Here is a 25,281-nt window from a genome sequence, read left to right as displayed (position 1 = left end):
TTCCCCAAAACAATAACCAGTCATAAAAATTAATGATGTGTTTTCTTTCTGTTTTTGAAACAGTGCTTCCTGTAGTCCAGGCTGGGCTTAAATGTCTGACCCTCCTGCCTCCACCTCCCAAGTTCTAGGATTGCAGGCCTGTGCTGCTACATCTAGCTCCAAACTCCTCCTTTCTCTTGTTTTGATTTTTTTCTATTCTTACATCTATTTATTTATTTCTATGTGTGTATATATATGTATGTGGGGGAGGGGGACACAAGTGTGCATGGAGGTCAGAAGACAACCCATGGGACTTGGTTCTCTCCTTCTACTACATGAGTCCCAGGGACCAGACTCCAGTCATCAGATTTGGTGCTACGTACCTTTACCTGCTTAAGTCCTACTTTTTTTTTTTTCCTAATCTTATGTTTATGGATGTTCAGCCTGCATGTATGTCTATATACCATGTGTGTGCCTAGTGCCCGAGGAGTTCAGAAGGTGTCCGATTCCCCTGGAACTGGAGTTGTGACCACCACATAGGTGCTGGGAACTGAACCAGGTCCTCTACAAGAGCAACAAATGCTCTTAACCACTGGACCAGCTCTTCAGCCACCACTTTTTTTTTTTTTTAAATCAGTCACTTTATAGTCCACACTGGCCCTGAACTGATCCTCCTGACTCAGCCTCCCGAGTGCAGACATTACATGCAAGACCATGCCTGATTCGATTTTTTTTTAGATTTTATCTGTTTTGTGTGTATATGAATGTTTGCCTGCAGGTATGTCTGTGCATCATATGCGTGCAGTGCCTGAGAAGGCCAGAAGGAGTTACAGATGGTTGTGAGCCATCATGTGGGTGCTGGGGATGGAGCCCCAGTCCTCTGCAAGAGTAACCAGTACTCCTGACAGCTGAGCCAACTCTCCAGCCCCTCAATTTATTTCTTTTTTAAAAGGTTATGAGCTAGGGGAGTGGATTGGTGGTAGATCACTTCCACAGATTCAAACAAAACACTGAAACAAAGTGAATCAGGCTTAATAGAAACACCCTGAGTTGGGTGGTGATGGTGCATGCCTTTAATCCCAGCACTCAGGAAGCAGAGGCAGGTGGATCTCTAAGTTCGAGGCCAGCCTGGTCTGAAGAGTGAGTTCCAGGATCGTCAGGGCTACAGAGAGAAACCCTGATTTGAAAAGGAAAAAGAAAGGAAGGAAGAAACACCCTGGAGGAAGAAACAGCTAAGAGTTACTTTTACCAGTCCTAGATCCTGGATCAAGGGTCTTCAGCTGAGACACTGAGAGAGACAGAGAAAGAGAGAGAAAGAAAGAGAGAGCACATGCAAGAACATGCAGATCCAGCTGTAGGGCATTTTCTTAATTAGTGATTGATAGGAGGGGTCTAGCCCACTGTGGGTGGTGCTATCCCTGGGCAGCTGGTCCTGGTTTCTATAGGAAAGCAGGCTGAGCCAGCCATGGAAAGCAACCAGTAAGCAGCACCCCCATAACCTCTGCCTCAGCTTCTGCCTCAGGTTCCTGTCCTTGCAAGTTCCTGCCCTCACTCACTGCCTTTGAAGACGAACTCTTGTATGGATATCAGATCCTCAGGCTGGGCTCCAAGTGCTTTTTCCTGCTAATCATTTCCCTCCTGCTTCTGCCTGGCACACAGTGACAGCAGGCAAGAAAACGTGCTGGCATGCTGGGCAGATGCTGGACGGCGGGTGAGACACACCATGCAGGCATGGTGGTGGTGATGGTGGACATTCACAACCCAGGCACTGCATCCTCACGGAAAGAGTTTATTATAATATGGAGATAAAGAGACAGAAAGACAGAAAGGAGAGAGAGGAAGAGAAGAGAGGAAAAGTGCACACCTCAGAGCGAGAAAGAAAGAGAGCGGAAGAGAGAGAGGAAGGGGTGGGGTTTTTCCTTAAAAGGAGGCTTTTACGGCAGGATTCAGGGTGGCCCCAGGGGGTGGGATTACAAGGGGCGGGTCAGAATAGTAACATCCCTCCATTTTGATTATTATAAAAAGAGGTGAGTTATGGAAGCAAGTAGGGGAACGAGGGCACTGAATCCCAAGACTGCTTCAATCTGACAAGGGGCAAAGTGGGGCGGGGAAACCAGGAGACACACATGGCGGAAGATCTCAGGAACGTTCCTTGAGGGAGCTGGGAAGGCAGGTTGCAGCAGTGGTGTTTCAGGAGCTTGGGGGGAAATGGCATGCCAAATCAGGAGTATAGAAGCCACGGCATCTGCTGTTTCTCTGGAGGTCACGCAAGAACAGTGAATCTGCAAAATATGCTCAAAAAATAGGTGGGATCAGAAATGGGCTCTGGAGATTGTTAGTTCTCATCAGACCAGGTTTCCTGATGCAGTAGCAGAACTTTTCCCAGGAGCCTGTGGGTATCTGTAAGGCAGCTGGAATCGATTTTTATCACAGCAAATGGGTTAAAAGTCCATTTAAGGACTCTTAAGAACTCTTCGTAGTCAGTGTTCTATCAGTTTATCAGAGCTGCATTTATCAGTATTAAAACTTTGAACCTCTGGAGTTATATCTGGAACCAGTCTATCCTGTACCGTGAAGTCTGTGATTTAACAGGAAACGTATTACTGAGCTGTCAGTATCTTGGGACTGGGGCTGTTAAACTGATACTCCCTAGTCATCAAACACCGTCAGATCTGAGAAGAATAACGGCAGGGAAGAAAGAGATCGGAAGAGAGAGAGGAAGGGGTGCGGCTTTTCCTTAAAATTCGGCTTTTATGTAAGGATGCAGGACAGTCCCAAGGGGAGGGATTTCAAGGGGTGGGTCAGAATATTAACATGTGCCATGCGAAGCTGTGAGTGAAATAAACTCTTTCCTACTCAGGTTGCTTTTGGTCATGGTGTTTCGTCACAGCAGCCATAGCCCTAACTAAGACACCCTTTGAGCCATCTCACCTGCCCAGGACTGAGGTTGTCACTCTGGGGAAGGTGGGAGCTACACACGATTCCGAGCTAAGCGGGCTCAAGGCAAAGGTTGTAACAGGCGCCCTCTGGCTGCAACATCATGAACAGGTTGAAGGAGGAACAGGAATCCCCCACCCAGTACCTAGCCCTGTACTGACTAAGAGCAGGGAAAGGGAGTGAGTGGATTTTGTTCATTTTTGTTTTTGTTTTTTTTTTTTTTTTGTCTGTCTGTCTGTTTGTTTTTCGAGACAGGGTTTCTCTATGTAGCCTTGGCTGTCCTGGAACTCTCTCTGTAAACCAGGCTGATCCTCCTGCCTCTGCCTCTCTAGTGCTAGAACTAAAGGCGTGTGCCATCACTCCCAACTCTCTTGGTTTGGGTTTTATTTCCAGTGTTGGGGATGGAACCCAGGGCCTCGCACATGCCAGACAACCACGCCACCACTGAGCCGCATTCCAGGAGAGAAGCACAGCAGCAGCAAAACCCAGATGAGAACTGAGCATGGTGGCACTTGGTGAGCTGAGGGGAGTGGATGAGAGTTCCAGGCCAGCATGAGCCACACAGGGAGACCTGGAAGAGTCGTAGAAAGGTTCCTGGAGGAAGTGCTATGGTGGGTGGGTTTTGATGGCTTAATAGGAGTCTGTGTTGAAGGGAAGAGCTGATAGGTGCAGAGTGATGCCTTGAGATGTCGGTCTTTGTCCTCAGAAACCACAGAAAGGAGCTTGAAGATGATGGATGGCTCGAGAGGGGCAAGGTATCCACTCGTCACCCATCTGAGAAAACTTATTAGACTGTGGAGCAGAGCATGGAAGAGCCCTTCATCTTTTATACAAAAATCTCTCTTCACGAAAAACTGTCTAGTATCTCATGCAGACCAGGATGGCAACAGATTCATTGTGTACTTGAAGCTGGCCTTGAACTTCTGACCTTCCTGCCTCCATTTCTCCAGTGCCAATGAACCCAACTTCTACATCCCTCTCTTGAGGGAGAGACGACTGCTAGCTGTGGATGTGTGTTACTGTTCACCCGGGGTCATCAGCCTCCAGGTCCGCTCGCTCCACCAACCCTGGGCCCCCAGCACTCCTTCATGGTTTGAGCTCATCGGCACAATGTCCCAAATCTTCAATTACAAAACTCATTCCCAGCTCCAGGAGAGGTGCTCCGATGATGAAATCTCTTCCCTTCCTTCTAGAAACCCAATCCAAGCCTATTGGAGGGCGCTGGAGGCAGTGGGTCAGCAGCTCCAACAATAAACAGCTTTTTACCCTTTGGCACTCCTGGGCTGGCCTAAACCAGCTGGGATGGCTTGGCAGCTACTTCAGATGGGCTCCAGTCCGAGCCCCAAGGCCCAGCAACCCGCAGGAAGCTAGGGGCACTCCAGATGTGGAAATAAAAAAGACTACTGTGAGCCTGGATTCGCCTCAGATGTGGGAGTCCAAACATCCTGCTAACGAAATGAAATCCCATTGGCTAGACTCTGCCGCAGCTGGCGCCCTTGAGGCAGGTGTGTAGGACACAGGACCCTGACCACACTCTCCTGGTGCTCTGCTCCTCAATCGCACCCCACGCAGTGTTCTAAACATTTGATCCCTATGGCCTGATTTCATCTTCATGGTGACTCTAGGAGGTCCTCCCCTTCCATTCTCAAGGTGGACAGAATGAGGTCAAGGGATGAAACCACTTACTGTAAGTAAGGTAGACCAGGAATTTGTTATTTTTCCTTTTTTTTTTTTTTTTTGTCTTGTTTTGTTTTTGTTTTTCGAGACAGGGTTTCTCTGTGTGGCTTTGTGCCTTTCCTGGAACTCACTTGGTAGCCCAGGCTGTCAAATTATTTTTTACTGTTTGAAAATTTCATACATGCTCACAATGTGTCTTGGTCAAGTCTCTCCATTCCATCACCTCCAGTTCCTCCCTTATCCCTCTACTTAATTCCTTCCCAACTTCATGTATTTTTTTTTTAACCCAGTGTGTTAACACTAAATGCTGACTACACCTGCATGGATATAGGGCCATCTACTGGAGCATAGGCAGCCTCTCAGGTGCCAGAACCCTAATAAAACTGGCTCACCCTCTCCCAACAGCTATCAATTGCCAATAGCTACTCAGCTGTGGGTGGGACTTCTGACCACCCCTCACTTCATGCTGGGATTTTGTCTGGCTTGATCTGGTGCATTCAGGTCCACCCACCATGAGTTCATGTGTGCCAGGTGTCCCCTGTTGTGTCCAGAAAACAGTTCTATGGCAGTCGTCCATGACCTTTGGTTCTTGCAATCTTTGGCCCTCGGAGGAGGCTGTATGATACAGATGACCCATTTAATGCTAGGCACTCTGAAGTCTCTTATCCTCCCACACTGACCAGTTGGAGGACTCTGTATTAATACTTTTTTTTAAATGTTTTTTGTCATATATATTTTTATTAAGAGATTTTTCTATTCATTTTACATACCAACCACAGATTCCCTTGTCCTCCCTCCTCCTGCCTCCCCACCTTCCCCTACACACCCCCCATTCCCACCTCCTCCAAGGCAAGGTAAAATATTTGTTTGTTTGTTTGTTTGTTTGTTTGTTTATAATGTCTAGTGTTATGCTCGTATGTATGTCTGCAAGCCAGAAGAGGGCACCAGACCTCATTACAGATGGTTGTGAGTTGGAATTGAACTCAGGACCTCTGAAAGACCAGTCAATGCTCTTAACCTCTGAGCCATCTCTCCAGCCCATGTATTAATACTTTTAAAACTTATCTCATTTATGTACCAGGTAAGGGTGTGTGCTTGGGATACATATGGAGGTCAGAGGGCAACTGTAGGAATTAGTCCTTCCCTTCTACCGCATAGGTTTCCGAGATGAAACTCAAGCCTTCAGGCTCCACCCACTGAGCCATCTCACCAGCCTTTATATATGTATGATTTCTTTATTTTATTTGCATGAGTGTTTTGCCTGCATGTATGTCTGTGCACCACATGCCTGTCTGGTGCCTGCAGAGGTCAGCAGTGAACATCAGATCCCCTGAGCTGGAGTTACAGATGTTGTAAGCCAGCACGTGTGTTCTGGGAACCAAACCCAGGTCCTCTGCAAGAGCAAGTGTTCTTAACTGCTGAACCACCTCTCCCGTCCTGGATCTACCTTTTTAGGTTGTGTTAACGGATTGACCTACGTATGCACACTTATGGAAGTCAGAGGACAATTTAGGGCATCGGTTCTCTCTTTCCACTGTGTGGGGCCAGGGGCTGAGGGTGGGGTAAAATCAGGTTGTCAGGCTTGAGAGCAGGTGCCTTCGCCTGCTGAGCATCTCGCTGTTCCCTCCTGTGGTGGTTGGAGTAGGAATGGCCCCCACAGGATCAGCTATTTGAATGCTTAGTCACCAGGGAGTGGTGCTACTTGAAAGGATTAGGAGGTGTGACCTTGATGGGAGAAATGTGTCACTGGGGGTGGTTTTGAGGTTTTGAAAGCCCATGCATGCCAAGCCCAATGTCTCTCAGTCTATGGATCAGGGTGTAACTCTCAACTACTTCTCCAGCACCATGCCTGCCATACCTGCTGCCGTGTTCTCTGCTATGATGACAATGGACTAAGCCTCTGGAACTGTATGCAAGTCCCCAGTTAAATGTCTTCTTTAAGAGTTGCCGTGGTCATGGTGTGTCTTCACAGCAATAGATCACTGACCAAAACACCCCCTCACCCACTCCAGATAAAAAGTTTCTTTTATGACTACTCTGGGTATAGTCTGAGGAGAGAGTAAATGATTAGCACACATGGCAATTCCATTTCCAGCAACAAAACTCAAACAAAATTAGTTGACCTATTTAAAAACTGTTTAAACAATGCAGTTTTATATTAGGTTAAAAAAATTGTTTTTTAGGTTTTTTGAGATAGGGCTTCACTGTGCAGCCCTGGCTGTCCTAGAACTCACTCTGTAGGCCAGGCTGACCTCAAACTCACAGAGATCCGCCTGGCTCTGCCTCCTGAGTGCTGGGATAAAAGGTGTGTGCCACCACTGCAAGTTACAATAGATAAATTTTATACACACCCAAAAAAAGTGTTTACAAAAGTAAAATCTAGAGCTGAATCTAAAAATATAGACACAAAGGCTGGGGGTGTGGCTTGAGAAAAGAGTAGAACATTCACACGCTCCACTTAGAAGGCTTCTCCCCAAAGCAGCTTTCATTATTATTATCAAGAGATCTGCAATGATTACCAGACTATTACCACAGTGGGATTTGACTTGATTTGCTTCTAGGAAGTAGAATTTTAAGGACTGGGGAATGAACCTAAGGCTTTGTACATGCTAAGCAAACACTCTACCACTGAGCTACATCCCTAGCCTGAGTAGCAAATTTCTTCTTTTATTTGTGTGTGTGTGTGTGTGTGTGTGTGTGTGTGTGTGTGTTTGCAGATGTGTTATGGTGTACATGCAGAGGTCAGTTCTCTCCTTCTAACCTTTGGATCCTGGGTATCTAACTCAGGTGTGGTAGTAGGTGCCACCTTACAAGTCCCACAATGAATGCTTTTAACCATGACTGTGACCCCAAGGCTAGCCCTGCTTCAAGTTCCTTCTCTGACTCTGGTCCTTTTGAGGGCCCCAAGGCTCTATCTATCTTTGCCAGTGCTCCAGGCTCTGGTCAGTGTTTGTTCCCTGAGACCCTGTCTTACTAACAGCCTGGAGGTGCTGGCCTCTCCTTATGGGCAAGCCTCATGAATTAGGAGGGCAGCTTGTGGAATGGGGTGATTCATCATGGAATCTCCAGATTTTCTGCTGCCACCCAGGCCCAGCCCATCCCAGGTACGTTGGTGAGTGGGTATTTGATGTGTGGGCATGTGTGTTCGTGTGTTTCAGAGCCAAGCTAGCCTGACCCTTACCCTCACTTAAGTTTTTACATACTCAACAAACAATCCCTGGTGTCTAATTGGTCTCTAGGCACTCCAGAATAGGCTTCTCCTTATCTCGGGGCAACAGAGCTGATCAGAGATAGCATATGGTAGTATAGGCCTAGGGACAGCAAAATGGCTCAGTGGATAAAGATGCTTGTCACCAAGCCTGACTACCTGTGTTTGACCCCCTGGACTCACACAGTGGAAGGAAAGAACCGACTCCCACAAATTTTCCTCTAACCTACACACACACACACACACACACACACACACATACACACACGCACACACACACGCACACCATGGCACATGGAAGACTGACAGTTCACGGTCTGTCTAGGCTACAGAATGAGTTCAAGTTTTGCCTGTCAACTCAAAGTCCTATCTCAAAATGAGAGAGAGAGAGAGAGAGAGAGAGAGCGCGCTGGGGAGATGGTTTAGTCAGTGAAGTTCCTGCCACAAAACCCTAAGGCCCTTAGTTAGCATTGTTCTTAACAGCTGGACGTGATGACTCCTGCTGTAACTCCAAAACTAGGGGACAGAGACAGGTGTGTCTCTGGAGCGCATTGGCTAGCCAGTCTGGCTGAATCTACAAGTCGTAAATTCATTGAGAAACCCTGTCTCAAAAAGAAATGTGAGAGCAACTGAGGAATAATTTATGTCAGCCTCTGGCCTCTACACGCAGGAGCATACATGTGCAGGCACATCCACATGTACAGATATCCACACCCATATAAACATACACATACAAGATACACACACACACACACACACACACACACACACACACACACACACACACAAACAGGTTTTGTTTTGTTTTTCTTTTTGTTTTGTTTTTTGAGAGAAGTTCTCACTATGTAGCCCTGGCTGTCTTGGAACTCACTATGTAGACTAGGCTGGCCTTGAACTCACAGAGAGCCATATGCTCTGCCTTCTGAGTGCTAGTATTAAAGTCTTGTGCCACCACACCTAACTAAAAATTGTTTTCAGTTAAAAGGACTGAGAACATAGCTCAATGGTCGTTCATTTGCTTAACATGTGCACGATATTGAGTTCAGTTCCCAATACTTACTGCAAGAGAGACAGAAACAGAAAAGGAGAGAGGGGTGGAGAGAGAAGAGGATAAATCTAAGCATTGTGGTGCATGCCAGTAACTCTAGCACTCAAAAGGTTTATGCAGGAAGGATGCCATGAGTGTGAGACCAGTCTAGGCTATGTATCAAGGACCAGGCCAGTCAGTGCTCTATAAAGCCTATCTCAGGAAACCAGGAAGGGCCAGGTATAGTGGTGCACACCTTTAATCCAGCACTTGGTGGGCTGAATCAAGTGGATCTCTGTGAGTCTGAGGCCAGTGTGGTCTAATAGTGAGTTCCAGGACAGCCAAAGCTATGTAGCGAAACCTGTCTCAAGAACCAAAACCAGAAACAAGGAAAGAAGGAAAGAAACCAGGAAGGAAGAGAGGGAAGGGAGGGAGGAAATGCTGACCTTTGACTAACACACAAGCACACAGAGGTGCATGCCTATACCAGTGTGTATACAACACACACAAATAAAAATAAATAGTTTTAAAGAAAACATAGTGAGATCCTGTCTCGATATAAAAAGGATTGGGGATGGGGAAACCCACAGAGACAGCTGACCGGTGCTAGTTGGAGCTCACTGACTCTGGACTGACAGCTCGGGAACCTGTATGGGATTGAACTAGGCCCACTGAATGTGGGTGACACTGTGTGGTTTGATCTGTTAGTGGGGTCCCTGGCAGTAGGACCAGCACTTATCCCAGGTGCATGAACTGACTTTTGGGAACCCATTCCCTGTGGTGGGATACCTTGCTCAGCCTTGATACAATGGGGAGGGGCTAGGCTCTCCTTCAACTCGGTATGCCAGACTTTGTTGACTACCATGGGAGGCCTTACCCACTCTGAGGAGTGGATGGGGGTAGAGTGGGAAGGAGGGGGAACTGGGATTGATATGTAAAATGAAAAAAATTAATAAATAAATATATTTAAATTTTAAAAAGGATTGGGGTTTAGTCCAAGGAAGGAGCACTTACCTAATGTGTGAAGCTCTGGGTTCCACCCACAGCACAGCAAATATTGATGTGAGTCCAAGTGAACAGCACCCAGAGACACCCTCATGTAGCCTGTGAACTCTGAGCTTCTGGTGTGTCAATACAGGCTTATTGGCTGTCACAACTGTGTCGCTCTTATGTAGGTGTTTGCAACATGAGACCCTGCATGGGGGGGGTGGGGGGCGGTATGGGGGGCTTACAGGAACTCTGTACTTTGTGCTCAGTTTTGTCATGAGCCTAAAACTTTTGGGGGGAAACTGAGACAGAAAGATCACTAGTTTGGAGCCAACATGGGCCACATAGTGAGATCTTACATCAATTAAAAAAAATAATAATAAAGTGGGTTGAGAATCTTGTAATCCCAGACTTTAGGAACCTGAGGCAGGATCATAAATTCAAACCAATTTGGCTACTTAGTGGGGTCATGTTTCAAAGGAGGGTGGGAGACTAGTGATGTAGCTCAGGGGTAGAGCACTAGCCAAGCATGCTTGAGAACCTATTTATTAAATAAACAATAAATAAACTCTTTTAAAAATCAATTTATCGGGCTGGAGAGATGGCTCAGAGGTTAAGAGCACTGACTGCTCTTCCAGAGGTCCTGAGTTCAATTCCCAGCAACCACTATGGTGGCTCACAACCATCTGTAATGAGATCTAGTGTCCTCTTCTGGCCTGCAGTCATACATGCTGTATACATAATAAATAAATAAATCTTCAAAAAAAAATCAATTTATCAGCTGGGTGATGGTGGTGGTGCATGATTTTAATGGGAGAACCCAAAGCCTACATACTTTGTTTTTAAGTTACATTGGTTTATCTATACACACATTTCTTTTGTGGAGGTGGCGACACATGCTATGGCTCATGTGGAAGTCAGAGGACAGCCTTCGGGAGGCTGTTCTCTCCTTCCACCATGTGGGTTCCAGGGATTGAACTCAGGCCCTCAGGTTTGGTGATGACAAGTGCCTTGACCTGCTGATCCATCTTGCTGGCTCTAGCCCACATACTTCAGCAGACAGAGCCTTCCACTGGCAAATCTTTGGAAGCCTGAGGTTAAAGGAGTATAGTGCTTCAAACTCCCCTGAGAAGCAGAGCCCATTCAATTCCATGCCTCGGTGATGTGCTTCTGAGCTGTTTCTGTATGCCCGGCTTTGTCCTAGGCGATCAGAGGTCACTAGAAAGAGAATAACTGGGCTGAAGATGCAGCTCAGTCGGTAGAGAGATTGTCTAGCAGGAAGGAATCCCTAGGTTTGATCCCCAGCACCACATGAACTAGCTGTGGTGATACATGCTTAGAATCCTAGCATTTGGATGCTGAAGGCAGAAGACCATAAATTCACATAGGGAGTTACATAGCCTGGGCTACATGAGACCTAAGGATCATGAATAAGAATACCTGGTAGGTGAGCAGGCCCTGGGGTGACTCCCTGGGGAATTCCAGGTCTGGCTCAGTCTGGGCTTCCCCGGCCTGGCCTGGGACCTGCCTCAGGGTGAGTCCCTAGTGTGGTGGGCCTCTTAGAAAGCTGTAAAGCTGGTTTGAGGGTGGGAGGCCAAGAGGAAAGCAATTTCCCGCCCCACCAGAATAAAGGGGAGCTAGATCAGCCTGGGATGCCAGCACTTAGGAGGAAGCAGGAGCTTAAAAAAGATCCAGGCCAACCTAGGCTATGTAAGAGGTTCGAGGACAGCCTGGAAGGGGAGGCACTGAAGAGAAACGGGACCATTCAGCGGGACTCAGACATCAGCACCCAGAGAAGAGGACAGATCCCACGCGACCAACCCAGGTGGGTTCCTAGAATGCAACCAGAGCCCTGCTTTTTGTTTAATCAGGGGGCTGGCCCTGGCCTGGGAGGAGGCAACCTTCAAGAGCCAGGCATGGCGGCTCATATCTGTAATTCTAGCAAAAGCAAGGACGATTGCTTTATGTTCAAAACCAGCCTTGGGTACGGGGGCCAAACAAAACACGGGAGAGCGGGAGATGGCTGAGCGGTCAGGGTGCTCGCTATGCAAGCATGGGGGTGGGGGGGGGCAGACTTAGCCGCCCCTCCTCCATAGTGAAAAGGCGGTAAACCCAGCACTTAGGAGCAGGGAGAGCCAGTAGATCCAGGGAGTTTGCAGCCAGCCTAACACACTAACAATGATCTTCTGCTTCAGGGAGTTACCCTGCCTCAAGGCAATAAGGCACGCAGACAGGAATAGAGGAAAATACTGATATTTTCCTCTCACCTCTGAATGTGCACACATGGAGGTGTGCACTCATGTGCATGCACACACAAACATGCACACACATGCATGGACTTGTCTCTCAGATTTTTAAAAAGCAGGGCCAGGCTGGGCAGTGGTGGCACATGACTTTAATCCCAGCACTCGGGAGGCAGAGCCAGGCGGATCTCTGTGAGTTCGAGGCCAGCCTGGTCTACAGAGTGAGATCCAGGACAGGCACCAAAACTACACAGAGAAACCCTGTCTCGAAAAATTAAAATAAAATAAAATAAAATAAAAAGCAGGGCCAGTGAGATGGTTCAAAGGGTAAAGGCACTCATCCCCAAGCCTGATGGCCTGAATTTCATCACTGGGACCAACACAGCAGAAGGAGAGAATTCATTTCCACAGTCCTCTGCCCCACATGCACCATGGCACATGTGCACTTGCATGGGGAGGGGGAGGGATTAAAAGCAGAGGAGGAGGAAGACCCCAAGCTCTCCAGCATCCTGTGTGAGTGTTGGGTACATTGCAGGAGGTAGGGGTGGCACTAACCACAGGCTTCCTGTCTCTGCTGACTAGAATGTGGATGTGAATGTGCATGTTAAAGGCTGAGTGCCCAGTGTGGGGTGCTAGAGGTGATAGAACCTTAAAGATAAGTAGGTCAGTGGGAGGAAGTCACTGAAGGGGACCCGACCCTTCCTTTCTCTCTGTTCTTGCATCTCAGCTTCTGTGAGGTGAGCAGCGTTCTCCACCATACGTTCCTCTCTCCTGACAGGCCCAGAGCAGTCAGGCCAACTGACCAAGGATTACAACTGCTGAAACTGTAAGCCAAAGGTTAGTTCCTCCTTAAAAACTGTTTGTGTCTCTGGGTGTGATGGTTCGAGCCTTTATTCCTAGTACTCAAGAGGCAGTAACAAGGCAGATCTTTATGCTTGAGGGCATCCGGGTCCAAATAGCAAGTTCTGGGACAGCCTGGACTACATAGTAAGACCCTGTCTCAAAGAAAGAAAGAAAGAAAGAAAGAGAGAGAGAGAGAGAGAGAGAGAGAGAGAAAGAAGGAAGGAAGGAAGGAAGGAAGGAAGGAAAGAGAAAAAGAGAAAGAAAGGAAGGAAGGAAGAAAGGAAGGAAGAAAGAAAAGAAAGAAGAAAGGGAAAGAGCAATAACAAGAAAAAATACTCAGATAACAGAAATAAGCCTCCACCTTGCCGAGCATGGTCCACCTTGCCGAGCATGGTCTGTCTTACTTGGCAGCTGAGAGGTTCTCCTAGTGGCAGATGGCAGCTACAGAGCTGTCACTGTTAAGACAGGGCACAGTGTGCTAGACAGACTGACGTCAAAGCATCACTCCCAAGACTGGGCAGAATTTACACTGGGCATAGTAGTACATGCCTATAATCCCAACACTGAGGAGTCTGAGTTTGAGGCAAGCCTAGACTACATAGCAACACCCTGCCTCAAAATGACATGTAAAAAGATACCAGTGTGATGGCACACACCTGCAATCCCAGTACTGTGGAGCAATGGAAATGGGAGGATCTGGAGCTCAAAACCAGCCTGAGCCATGTGAGATTCTGTCTAATAAAACAGTGAATTAGGGGGCTGCAGAGATGGCTCAGAGGTTAAGAGCACTGACTGCTCTTCCAGAGGTCTGAGTTCAATTCCCAGCAACCACATGGTGGCTCACAACCATCTGTAATGGATCTGGAACCCTCTTCTGTATACATAATAAATAAATAACTTTTTAAAGTGAATTAGGGCTAGAAAGATGGCTCACTAGTTAAAAGTACTTACTTTACTTGTTGCTGGGAACCTAAATCCAGATCCCTTTTGTCTTTCATGGGCATTGTTCTCTTATTCAAAAACCCACACAGTCTGGTAGTAGGGGGCATGGGGGCGGCTGTGGCACGGCCTTTAATCCCAGGTGGATCTCTGAGTTTGAGGCCAGCCTGGTCTACAGAGTTCCAGGGCTACATGGTGATACCCTGTCTAGAAAACAAAAAAATAAAGCTGAACAAACGAACAAACAAAAACAAAAATGCAACCAAACGAAAAAACCCACATACATACAAACACATGTTAACAATTAAAAACAAGTTGACTGGAGAGATGTTTTGGCGAATAAAGGCATTTTTTGTGGAAGCCTGATAGCTTGAGTTCTATCTCTAGATCTTGAAGTGGAAGGAGAAAACTGAGTCCCAAAAGCAGTCCTCTGTCTCCACTTGCATGCCATGGCACATGCATATACCCACATCCCCATCTCATGCCATACACTCTACCCACACATACAATAGTAATACATTCAAATTCAAATTGAAACGTCTTTTTATATATTTGGTTTTGTTTTGTATTGTTTTTTTTGTTTTGTTTTTGTTTTGTTTTGTTTTTTGTTTGTTTGTTTGTTTGTTTGTTTTTCTGAGACAGGCTTTCTCTGTGTAGCCCTGGCTATCCTGGAACTCTCTCCATAGACCAGGTTGGCCTCAGACTCAGAGATCTGCCTGTCTCTGCTTCCAGAGTGCTGGGATTAAAGGCATGAGCTACTACCTAGCTTAAACATAGGAGTAGAGTGTTTTTGGGGGGTTTGTTTGTTTGTTTGTGTTTGTTTTTGTTTTTTGATGTTGTTGTTGTTTTGAGACAGGGTCTCTTTACACAGCCCTGGCTGCCCTGGAACGCACTATGTAGACCAGGCTGGCCTTGAACTCACTAAAGCCTTATAAATAAAATATGATAAATGTAAAAGGGAAGCAGGGCATATAGTTCAAAGGTACAGTGCTTGCTTAGCATGCATAAGGCCCTAAGTTTAATCTCCAGTACTGGAAAAAAATCATATTTTTTAAAGAGGGGCACAGAAATTTCTGGAGTTTGAACTTCCCAGTCTACAGGCTTCTCTTGGCCTGGATCTGTCTTACTGACCTATCAAGTCACTCTGGGCGGGGACAGGACAGGATAGGGGAGACTTTGACCCAGACACTCTGCCCCCACAGTCACTGCTTCCCACCGTTATCTCGTGTGTGTGTGGGGGTGGTCTCCGGCTGCACTTTGATAAGTCAGTTCTCACAGACCCCTCTCCTCCCAGCACCTCTGAGGCTCTCTGCTGGGCCTCTGCCCTGGAACTGGAACCCCACAGTGATGAAGGCCAGGGGTGTCCTCCAGATCCTGCTTGGATTGCTGCTGTGGCCACAGTCAGGGACAGGTGAGTCCAAAGGCAGAGGCCTCGGGGAGGGCTGCCTGCTTTGTTGAACCCTACTGGGGCAAGGATCCAGCTCTCAGCAAACTGCCTTTAGGACACCACACATGTCCCCAGCCCCCATAGAGTCAAGGAACGGGTGCCAGGGAGAAGACCTGGGGGCCTGAGAACAAAAATTAAGGGTAGCTTCCTAGAAATGGGACTCACACAAGGATGGGAGGAGAGAAAGCTGGGTTGATTGAAAAGCAGAAAACACAGGATGTTTTAAGAAAAAACAAAAGTACAGAATGAATTGCCCAAGGAAGAGCACGGATTCCAGACACTAGGGTATAGGGATTAAAATGGCCCAGACGATCTGGGAGTGGAAACCCTTGTCTGTATCCCCAGAACATGGGAGGCTAAGGCAGCATGATCATGAGTTCGAGGCCAGCCTGAGATATATAATGCGTTAGAGGTCAGCCTGAACTACATAGCAAGCCCCTGCAACAAACTGAACAACCTGCCTTTCCAGATTCAAATTATACTTCCTGCACTTTCTATCTGTGTAGCCGGAAGCAGCTAACAGGTCCTCTCCATTTCAGATGCTTCATCTGTGACAGAAAGCTAAGGACACACTCCTTATAATATCCTGTGAGGATTAAATAAGTTATATAGGGGTTGGGGATTTAGCTCAGTGGTAGAGTGCTTGCCTAACAAGCGCAAGGCCCTGGGTTCGATCCTCAGCTCCGCAAAAAAAAAAAAAAAAAAAAAAAAAGGTTATATATCTCACTTGGAGTGACTGCTGGCACATAGTAAATGTTTAAATGAACATTGGTAGTTATTCAACAACCCCTAACTCCTCTCTGGACCTGGTAACCTTACATCTAAATTCTGCTTCTTTGAAGAGGGAAAAAAAAATCCATTCTCTTCTTTCCCATGGGCTGTTTGTTTGTCTGCCCATCAGTCTGTGTGTCGGTGTACTTGAGACAAGGTCTCATTTTGTAGGTGGGATGGGTCAAAACTGTAGTTCAAGCTAGTCTTGAACTTGTGGTGGTCCTCCTACCTCAGCATTTTTGAGTGCTGGGATTACAGGCGTGAGCCATCATGTTTAGCCTCCTTGGTGTCTTGTGACTACTTCTGAAGCCATAATGAACATCTAATGCTCCACATACGGTACGTATGGTGGTCCAAAGAAATTATTCCATTTAGGGGCCTGGAGAGATGGCTCAGAGGTTAAGAGCACTGGCTGCTCTTCCAGAGGTCCTGAGTTCAATTCCCAGCACCCACATAGTGGCTCACAACCATCTGTAATGAGATCTGGTGCCCTCTTCTGTGTACATAATGAATAAATAAATTTAAAAAAGAAAAATTATTCCATTTAAATCTAGCTCAGTAAACCAGTTAACTTATTGGGGTTGCTTATAGGAATATGGGTGATTCAAATGCAGCTACATCATCAAAAAACCCACCCCCAGCATGAATGATGACTCACAAAAGCTGCGTTCCTGTAGCTCCCTGCTGAACTTTCAGGCAGCTTGGCTGATGGGAGCATCTCCTCTTCCTTACAGCTGCTATTGCTTATATAACAATGGGAGAGGTGTAGTGGGTAGCCATCCCACCCTGGCCTGGAAGTTCCAACCCCCATTGAGGCTTTGGTAATGGCCACAAGCTGAGAGAGGAAACTGAAGACTACTGGTTAGGATTCGGCGCTCTCACCACCGCGGCCCAGGTTCAATTCCTGGTCAGGGAACCAAGAGAGCCTCTCCTCTCTATCCTGGGTCTTCAGCTTCCTCCCTCAGCCCCGCCTTGTGGGCGTGACCATTACCGAAGCCTCAATGGGGGTTGGAACTTCCAGGCCAAGGCTGGGATGGCTACCCACTACAGAGAGGAACCTCTTAATTTTTGTAGGTTTTAAGAGTTTCCTGAGACTTCCAAGTTGGTTTACTTCCTGAGCATTAGTAAGAGGCCTCAGATTAGAGAAAATTGCTACATAATCCTTGTGTATACTTCAAGATACTTTTCCTTCTAAAACTGCCCAATTCTAATATGTCACCAAAAACTGTCTGTCTGAGCTGAAGAGATGGCTCATTGGTTAAGACAGTGCACCATTCTTGCAGAAGACCCACGTTCTCTTCCCAGCACCCACAGTAGATGACTCACAACCACCAGTAACTCCAGCTCCAGTATATCTAAAACCTCTACCCTCCACGTGCACCTACACACACACACACACACACACACACACACACACACACAAATTAAAAATAAAAAATATAAACCTTAAAATAATAATTTTTTAATAATTTATCTTTATTTTATGTATGTGCATTGGTGTTTTGGATGCATGTATGTCTGTGTGAGGGTGTCATAAACCCTGGAACTGGAGTTACAGACAGGTGTGACTTGCCATGTAGGTGCTAGGAATTGAACCCAGGGCCTCTGGAAGAGCAGTCGGTGCTCTTAACCTCTGAGCCATCTCTCCAGCCCCAAGAGTAATTTTTAAATGATCTGTCTTTAACCCTGCATATATAGAAATTCGCCATGATTTTGTTCATTGCCAACACTACACCACCAGCCATCTTCCTCTCTTACCTCTCTACTGTCTCCCCCTCATTATCCTAGAACCTTGAAAATCCTTTCCATATAATAGCCCAATCAACAATCTTAGAGTGATGTCTTAGTCTATCGTTATGAATGTACACCAGGACCACAGCAACTTTTATAAAGGAAAGCATTTAATTGGGGCTGGTTTACAGTTTCAGAAGTTTAGTCCATAATTAGAATGGTGGGAAGCATGGTGGCACACAGGCAGACACTGTGCTGGAGGAGCTGAGAGTTCTACATCAGGATCTACATGGGCAGCAGGAAGGAGAGAGAGAGCCACTGGGCCTGGCTTGGGCTTCTGAACCCCCAAAGCCCACCCCCAGTGACCACTTCCTCCAACAGGGCCATACCTACTCCAACAAGGCCACACCTCCTAATCCCTCTCAAGTAGCACCACTCCCTAATGACCAAGCATTCAAATATATGCTCCTATGGGGGACATTCCGGTTTAAACCACCACAAATGCCAACCTGGCCAAGCCTCTTTCCTGCTCATAATCTTGCCATGGCTCCCCAGTGTTCATAGACAGTCCAGCCTCCTTAACCAACAGGCAATAGTCTGGGTGCCTCAGTTTCCTCCTCTACACAACATAGTGCTGATCACAGTGGTGTCAGATGGAGAGGGAGGAACATTAGGGAAATATGACATGAACAGGGAGAGGTTCAGGAACAAGTGAAGCTGGGTTGCTGGGCTGATGCATTCTCTCCTCCTGCAGCATCCTCCTTACCCCTGGTCATGGACTCCATCATCCAGGCGCTGGCTGAGCTTGAACAAAAGGTACTGATGACTGAGACCAATAGCTCTGCCTCTGCGTGGATTCTCTCAGCCAATAACTCCAGCCCCCACAATTCTCTTCACCAGCGCTTGCTGCGGAAGGCACTGAGCCACCACACTATAGAGCCAGACCTCCACTCACTGAGCCCAGAGCTTCAAGCCCTGATTTCCGAAGTGGCCCAACATAGTGTGAAGGATGGGCAGGAATATGGAGTGGTGCTGGCACCGGATGGCTCCACTGTAGCCGTGAAGCCTCTACTGATTGGACTAGAGGCTGGCTTGCAAGAGCACAGTGTTACCAACTTGCCTTCAGACTGCCTGGCCACCCCTTGTGATACTGGCAACACCTTGACAAACATTGGAGCCATCTGGTCAGGACTCATGGGTACCTCCACAAATGCCTCTTCTACAGATGTTGGAACCGCTTTACCAAATGACAAAGCCAAGACTCCCACCACTGTGGACAGACTCCTGGCAGTCATCTTGGCTGGAGACTTGGGTCTGACATTCCTCCATGGTTCCCAGACTCAGATTCCTCCAGGCCTGGGAACTGAGGGTTGCTGGAACAAGCTTTCTGCCCCCAGGGTCTTTACACTGTTGGATCCCAAGGCATCCAGTCTCACCATGGCTTTCCTCAATGGTGCCTTGGATGGAGCTCTCCTTGGGAACCACTTGAGCCAGGTCTCTAGGCCCCGGCCACCCCTCAGCCACCTGCTGAGAGAGTACTATGGAGCTGGGGTGGCTGGAGATCCAAGGTTCCGGAGTAACTTCCGAAGGCAGAATGGGGCCGCTCTAACTTCAGCTGCTGCCCTGGCCAAGCAGGTATGGAAGGCCCTTGTTCTGCTACAGAGGCTGGAGCCAGGACAACATCAGAACATGAGCCAAGAAGAATTGGTTCAGGTAGCCGCCTTTGCTACCAAGGAGCTCACTGAGACTTTCCTGGGTAAGGAGACGCCCAGGCCCCTCATAAAATAGATGTTCTCAGCCTGTTGTGGTCAGTGGCATCCAAGGCCCAGGAAATCCAGGGGGACAGCAGAGTCTGTAGATAGGGACAGCTACCTGGTCAAAGAAATTCAAGAGTTGGTCCTTGAAGAATAAATAGGAGTTCATTTGATTTAATTTTTTTAGAAAAAGGGGTTGGGGAGTATAACTCAGTTGGTAGAGTGCATGCATACAATGCTGCATTCAGTCCCCATCACCACAGTAAACTGTACATAGTGGTGAACGCTGGTAATCCCAGCTCTTAAGAGGTAGAGGCTAGAGGATCAAGGGCAGCCTGGGCTTCATGAAACCCTGAGCTCCAACACACACACACACACAGACACACAGATACACACACACACACACACACACACACACACACACACACACACACAGAATGAAAGTCAACCCATGGGGTCTGATTTTTTTTTTTTTTACCTGTTTTATTGAGACAAGGTCTACATAACCCAGGCTGGTCTTGAACTTGCAAGCCCCCTTCCTTAATCTCTCAAATACTGGGATTAAGAGGGATGCACCATTATGCTCACACTTTTGGCCTTTCTCCTGGAAGTGGCAGGACACATTGTGAATCCCAATACTATTTCTATCTGTCTGTCTGTCTATCTACCTATGTATCTACCTATCATCTATCTATCTGTCTATCTATCTATCTATCTATCTATCTATCTATCTATCTGTCTGTCTGTCTGTCTATAGGTGTGTGTGCTCTCTGAGCCATCTCCCTGGCCTAAAACTAGACTCTTGTCAAGTCCTGGAGGCCAGAGGGATGCCCACAGGTTCATTTTAATAGAGATTCAGTCTTCCAGAAGGAAATGCTTGCTGATCAGAGTCTCCCTTGCTCCTGAAGGATGCCCAGCCATTCTCCCTCGCTGCCGCTGGGGAGCTGCGCCCTATCGAGGCAACCCAACTCCACTCAGGCTGCCGCTTGGATTCTTATATGTGCATCACACATACGTGCCAGCGCCACCCTGCACCACCTTCCAGCGCTGCGCCGCCAACATGCGCTCCATGCAGCATTTCCACCAGGACGTGCGCCACTGGGATGACATCGGCTACAGGTGGACCTGGCTTAGGCATCTGTGGGAGAGGCTGGAAGGCAGGGAGTAAAATAAGTGGGCGGAGACTGGCAAGTAGAAGGAGGAGTTTGTAGTGAGCGTGGTCAAGAACCAGGAACAAGGTCCCGGATTAGGGTGGGGCTATGAATCCAGCTAAGGAATGGGGTTGGGAGAGTGAAAAGGCACTTGTCCAGTTCTTAGGGATAGATTCAGAAAAGGTAAGGCTTTTGTTTGTTTTTTTCAAGACATAATTTCTCTGTGTAGCCCTAGCTGTCCTGGAACTCATTCTGTAGACCAGGCTGGCCTCAAACTCAGAGATCCACCTTCCTCTGCCTCCCGAGTGCGCCACTACCACCTGGCTGCCTTTTCTTCTTCTTCTTCTTCCTCTTCTTCTTCTTCTTCTTCTTCTTCTTCTTCTTCTTCTTCTTCTTTTTCTTCTTCTTCTTCCTCTTCCTTCTCCTCCTCCTCCTCCTCCTCCTCCTCCTCCTCCTCCTCCTCCTCCTCCTCCTTGCTTGCTATGTGGAAAAAGCTGGCTTCGAACTCTTGGAGTTCTGCCTGCTTCTTTCTCTGAATGCTATGATTAAGGCATTCCGCACCATTCTACAAGAGAGAACGGTTTCTGGGGTTCTGAATTGATACTGAATTGGATGAAACAGTTGCCGGGTACCGCACTTGGTGTCATATGGCCCAGGGACAGAATATGGAGCATGGCAAGATTGGGGTGTGGCCATGTAAGGGGCATAACCGCCCTTCTGCACTTTATGTTCCATCCCCTCCACAGTTTCGTGGTAGGCTCCGATGGCTATGTGTATGAGGGCCGCGGCTGGCACTGGGTGGGAGCGCATACTCTTGGCCACAACTCCCGAGGTTTCGGCGTGGCCTTCGTGGGCAACTACACTGGGTCACTGCCCAGCGACGCAGCACTGAACACGGTTCGCGACGTGCTCCCGAGCTGTGCCATTCGCGCAGGCCACTTGCAGCCAGACTACAAGCTGCTGGGACACCGCCAACTGGTGCACACTGACTGCCCCGGGAATGCGCTCTTCAACCTGCTGCGCACCTGGCCTCACTTCACAGAGGTGAGTCTGCCTGTCACCCCTGCACCTTCGAAGCCAGGCCCTGCCTTCAGTCACTACCCGTGGCATCCTCTGTCCTGTCTATTCCGACGACACAACTTCAGCTCTGGCCCTGCCTCAGCCTCTTTTCTTTTGCCTAACTCCTAACAGCTCTGCTGGCACCCCTCTGATTTATAACCTCAGTCAGATCTTTATTCCTCATACCTATTAGATTACAGACCTCCAGCTGCCCAGCTCTCTCTCCCAAATCAGGCCACGCCCACGGAAAGTCTCTCAGAGATTGTATAGCAGGCCATCGTTGCCTTTCTGATGCTCTCTGACACTCGTGTCCAGGAGTTATGAGAGTCTTCCTCGGGGGTACACACCTCAAATAGGGAGCCTTCCAAAGTGACAATTCTCTACAAAGTCCAACTTGGTTGTTTTTACTGAGGTAACTTACAGGAGTGTGGAGGAGGGGTTCCTTACAGGATCGAGGATGACTTAAAAACAGCTGTATCATGGGAACGGCCCCCTCAACATGGGTGATGAGTCACAAAAGCTGCAACCCTGAAGCTCTCTCTACATGACTTGCAGGCAGCTCATTAGTGGAGAATCCCCTCTGGGCAGTTTTTGGCAGCTGTATTGGTCAGTCCCAACCCCATCTTGCCCCACCCCCACCCCCACAGTTGTTTAAGCTTCCATCTAACCAACCTGGATGAGGGGCCCTAATTCTTTCTTTTAGGGACTATTTCAATTCATAGGAAATTGCTATATAACATTAAAGCAACCTTGAATTATAAGTGTACCCTTTTTTTAAAAAAGATGTATTTGTATGTGTCAGCACATATGCGTGCCAATGCCCAGGGAAATGAAAAGTGGAAATCAGATCTCCTGTAGTGGAGTTTACCAACCTTTGTGGGCCACTTGACATGGGTACTGGGAACAGAACCTGGGTCATCTGCAGAAGCAGTATGGGCTCTTAACTGCTGGCCATCTCTCCACCTCCCACTTTACCTTCTTATTTAAGCCAGGCATGGTGGCACAAGCCTTTGATTCCACCTTCCGGAGGCAGAGGCAGGTAGACCTCTGAGTTCAAGACCAGCTTGGTCTACAGAGCAAGTTCCAGGACAACCAGGGATACACAGAATAAAGCCTCTCCAATAATAATAATAAGTTTTGTTTTTTGAGGCAGGGTTTCTCTGTGTAGCCCTGACTATCCTGGAACTTGCTCTGTAGACTAGGCTGGCCTCGAACTCAGAGATCCACATGGCTCCCCACACTCACCCCTGAAGTATGGCAGAGCCAGGAACTCCTGAGGTGTCTGGGAACTGAAGTTTCTCTCTCTTTAGGGCCCTGTCATGACTGTTTGTGGCCTGGTGCTACTCAAATAAAGCTATCGTCTAAAGAGCAATTTGTCTTAGGTCCTTACTATCGAACTTTACAGAAGCCCAAGTCAAAACCCTTCTGCCTACACTACCGTACCCCAGGCCACCTAGCCTAGAACTCACTCCAGCCTCCCATCTAGAAGCCTTCTGTTCATCCAACACTAACCTGAACTGTGACCCTTTCCCCAAAACCATTGCCTGTGCAACCTCAGTCCAGTCCCTACCCCTGCACTGCTTCCCTCTGCTCATCTCAACTGAAGGGTTCTTGATAGCCTTGACTCCTGAAGATTTGGGGTTTGGTTTGTTTTATGGGTTACCTGCCAAGACTCCTGAAGATTCTTACATTGAAGCAATCTAGACATAGCCAGCACAGCCGGCCTAAAGGCCTCATTCTAGACTCTAGACTTAAAGCACTAACTCACCACACAAGGACAATCCCATTACCTGTGTCTGTTTTGTTTTGTCTGTTTGTAAAACAAAGTCTTGAGGTCTAGCCCTCTCTGGCCTCCACCTCAAGTGCTGAGATTGCAAGGTTTCCACGTGTGTCACATCCAACTGCTGCTTCCTTTTTTCTTCTTTTTAATGCATGTCTGTGTATGTGTGAGTGTGTGTTCTGATATCTGTGGTATTAAAGGACTACTTCCTGTGTCATCCTCAGGAAAACCACCTACTTCCTTTGAGACAGAGTCTCTCATTGGCCCGAAGCTCACCGAACAGGCTAGGCTTGCTGGCTAGTTAGCCCCAAGGGTCCTTTTGTCTCCAGATGCCCAGTGCTGGGATTAGAAGTTGCCTCTTTGGCCAGGATCTCTATGTGCGTTCTGGGGTTCAAACTCGGGCCCTCACATTTGCAAGGCAAGCACTTAGCTGACTGAGCCATCCCCCAGTCGTCATTTTGGTTTTGAGACAAGACAAGCCCAGGAGGGATGATTTTGAACTTCTGACCCTCCAAACTCTTTATCTTGCCACTCCTTTTCATTAAGCTATGTTGTCCTCCTGCCCTTGCCTGCAGACAGGTTTGCGATTGGTTTGGTTTGTTTAATAGGGACTTGCTATGGAACCTAGATTTGTTGTTTTGTTTTGGTTTTTTTTAAGACAGGGTTTCTATCATGTACCCTCAAATTCATAGAGATCTATTGGTGAAATTATTAAGGCCACTCCACGTAGTTAAAAGGGAGGTTTATTTTGTGGGGTAACTTACAAATGAAGGGATAGGTAACAGGGTCTGGCAAAGGTGTAGCGCAGTCCAGAGGTGTTCCCTGAAGAACTCTGCTCAGTCTACCTCCAATGTCCAGGGTCCAGGAACCAAGAGAGCCGGCCCATATGGTTCTCAGGCCTTCAGGGTCCTCTCTCGGCCTTGCCTTGTAGGCGTGACAGTTACCAAAGCCTCAGTGGGGGTTGGAACTTCCAGATCAAAGCTGGAATGGCTACTCACTACAGAGATCCACTTGCCTCTGCTTCCTAAATGCTGGGATTAAAGGTGGTAAAGGCGTGGGCTACCACGGCTGGCCCAATGTTAACCTTGAACTTTCAAAATTATTTGGCCTCAGCCTCCCAAGTGCTGGGATTACAAATGTTCCGCCACAACACCCAGCTCCGGTCAGCTTTGTGTCTATTCCTTCACTTGGGGCCCCTAGCCTGTCCCATACCCAAGATTACATAGCAAGGAGGGCAGACCCAACCGTACATACACCCTAAGTCTCATATTCCCTTACTTCTTCTAGGCTGAAAACCAAAAACTCCTCTGACAGAACCTTGGAGATCCAGGAGGCTCAGATTCCTGATGGTTCTTTGAGCAGCCACAGACCACAGACCTCCAATGAAGGGACCGCTGAAAGGAAATCTCTATGCATCGTCTTTGGCTTTGCTCAAAAGCCAACTCACTAAATGAATGAAAGAAATTCTTAATAATAATAATAAAAAAAGCCAACTCAGACCAAAATGCAAGCAAAGTGTGTGGCTCAGCCAGCGGTAGAGAACCTAGTTGACAAGAAGCTATTTTGTTTTTGGTTTGTGAGACAGGGTCTCACTGTGTAGCCCTGGCTGTCTTGGACCTCACTCTGTAGACCTGGCTGGCCTCGAACTCACAGATCCACCTGCCACTGTCTCCTGACTGCTGGGATTAAAGGCGTGCGCCACCACCAGCCAGCCAAGACTCTTGATCCTGACTCCAACAGGACAAAAG

The 25,281-nt window shown here is 47.7% G+C and overlaps 1 protein-coding gene across 2 annotated transcripts; it reads left to right on the top strand.

The window, feature by feature from the left end:
• The first annotated feature begins 12,726 nt into the window (after positions 1 to 12,726).
• Pglyrp2 (peptidoglycan recognition protein 2) lies at positions 12,727 to 24,946 on the top strand. Of its 2 annotated transcripts, XM_036171394.1 has the most exons (6): positions 12,727 to 12,884; positions 15,135 to 15,251; positions 18,544 to 19,545; positions 20,452 to 20,662; positions 21,441 to 21,738; positions 24,821 to 24,946. In XM_036171394.1, the coding sequence occupies exons 2-6, from the start codon at positions 15,188 to 15,190 to the stop codon at positions 24,842 to 24,844; spliced, it is 1,599 nt and encodes a 532-aa protein (XP_036027287.1). In that variant the 5' UTR covers positions 12,727 to 12,884; positions 15,135 to 15,187; the 3' UTR covers positions 24,845 to 24,946. The 2 variants fall into 2 exon arrangements, with proteins under 2 accessions (XP_036027287.1, XP_036027288.1); XM_036171395.1 differs by lacking the exon at positions 12,727 to 12,884 and having other exon boundaries at positions 15,128 to 15,251.
• Positions 24,947 to 25,281: the final 335 nt, after the last annotated feature.

This window comes from Onychomys torridus, chromosome 21 (genome assembly GCF_903995425.1).
Source record: "Onychomys torridus chromosome 21, mOncTor1.1, whole genome shotgun sequence".
In the NCBI taxonomy this organism is placed as follows: domain Eukaryota; kingdom Metazoa; phylum Chordata; class Mammalia; order Rodentia; family Cricetidae; genus Onychomys; species Onychomys torridus.
This window is presented reverse-complemented; position numbering and strand designations above follow the sequence as displayed.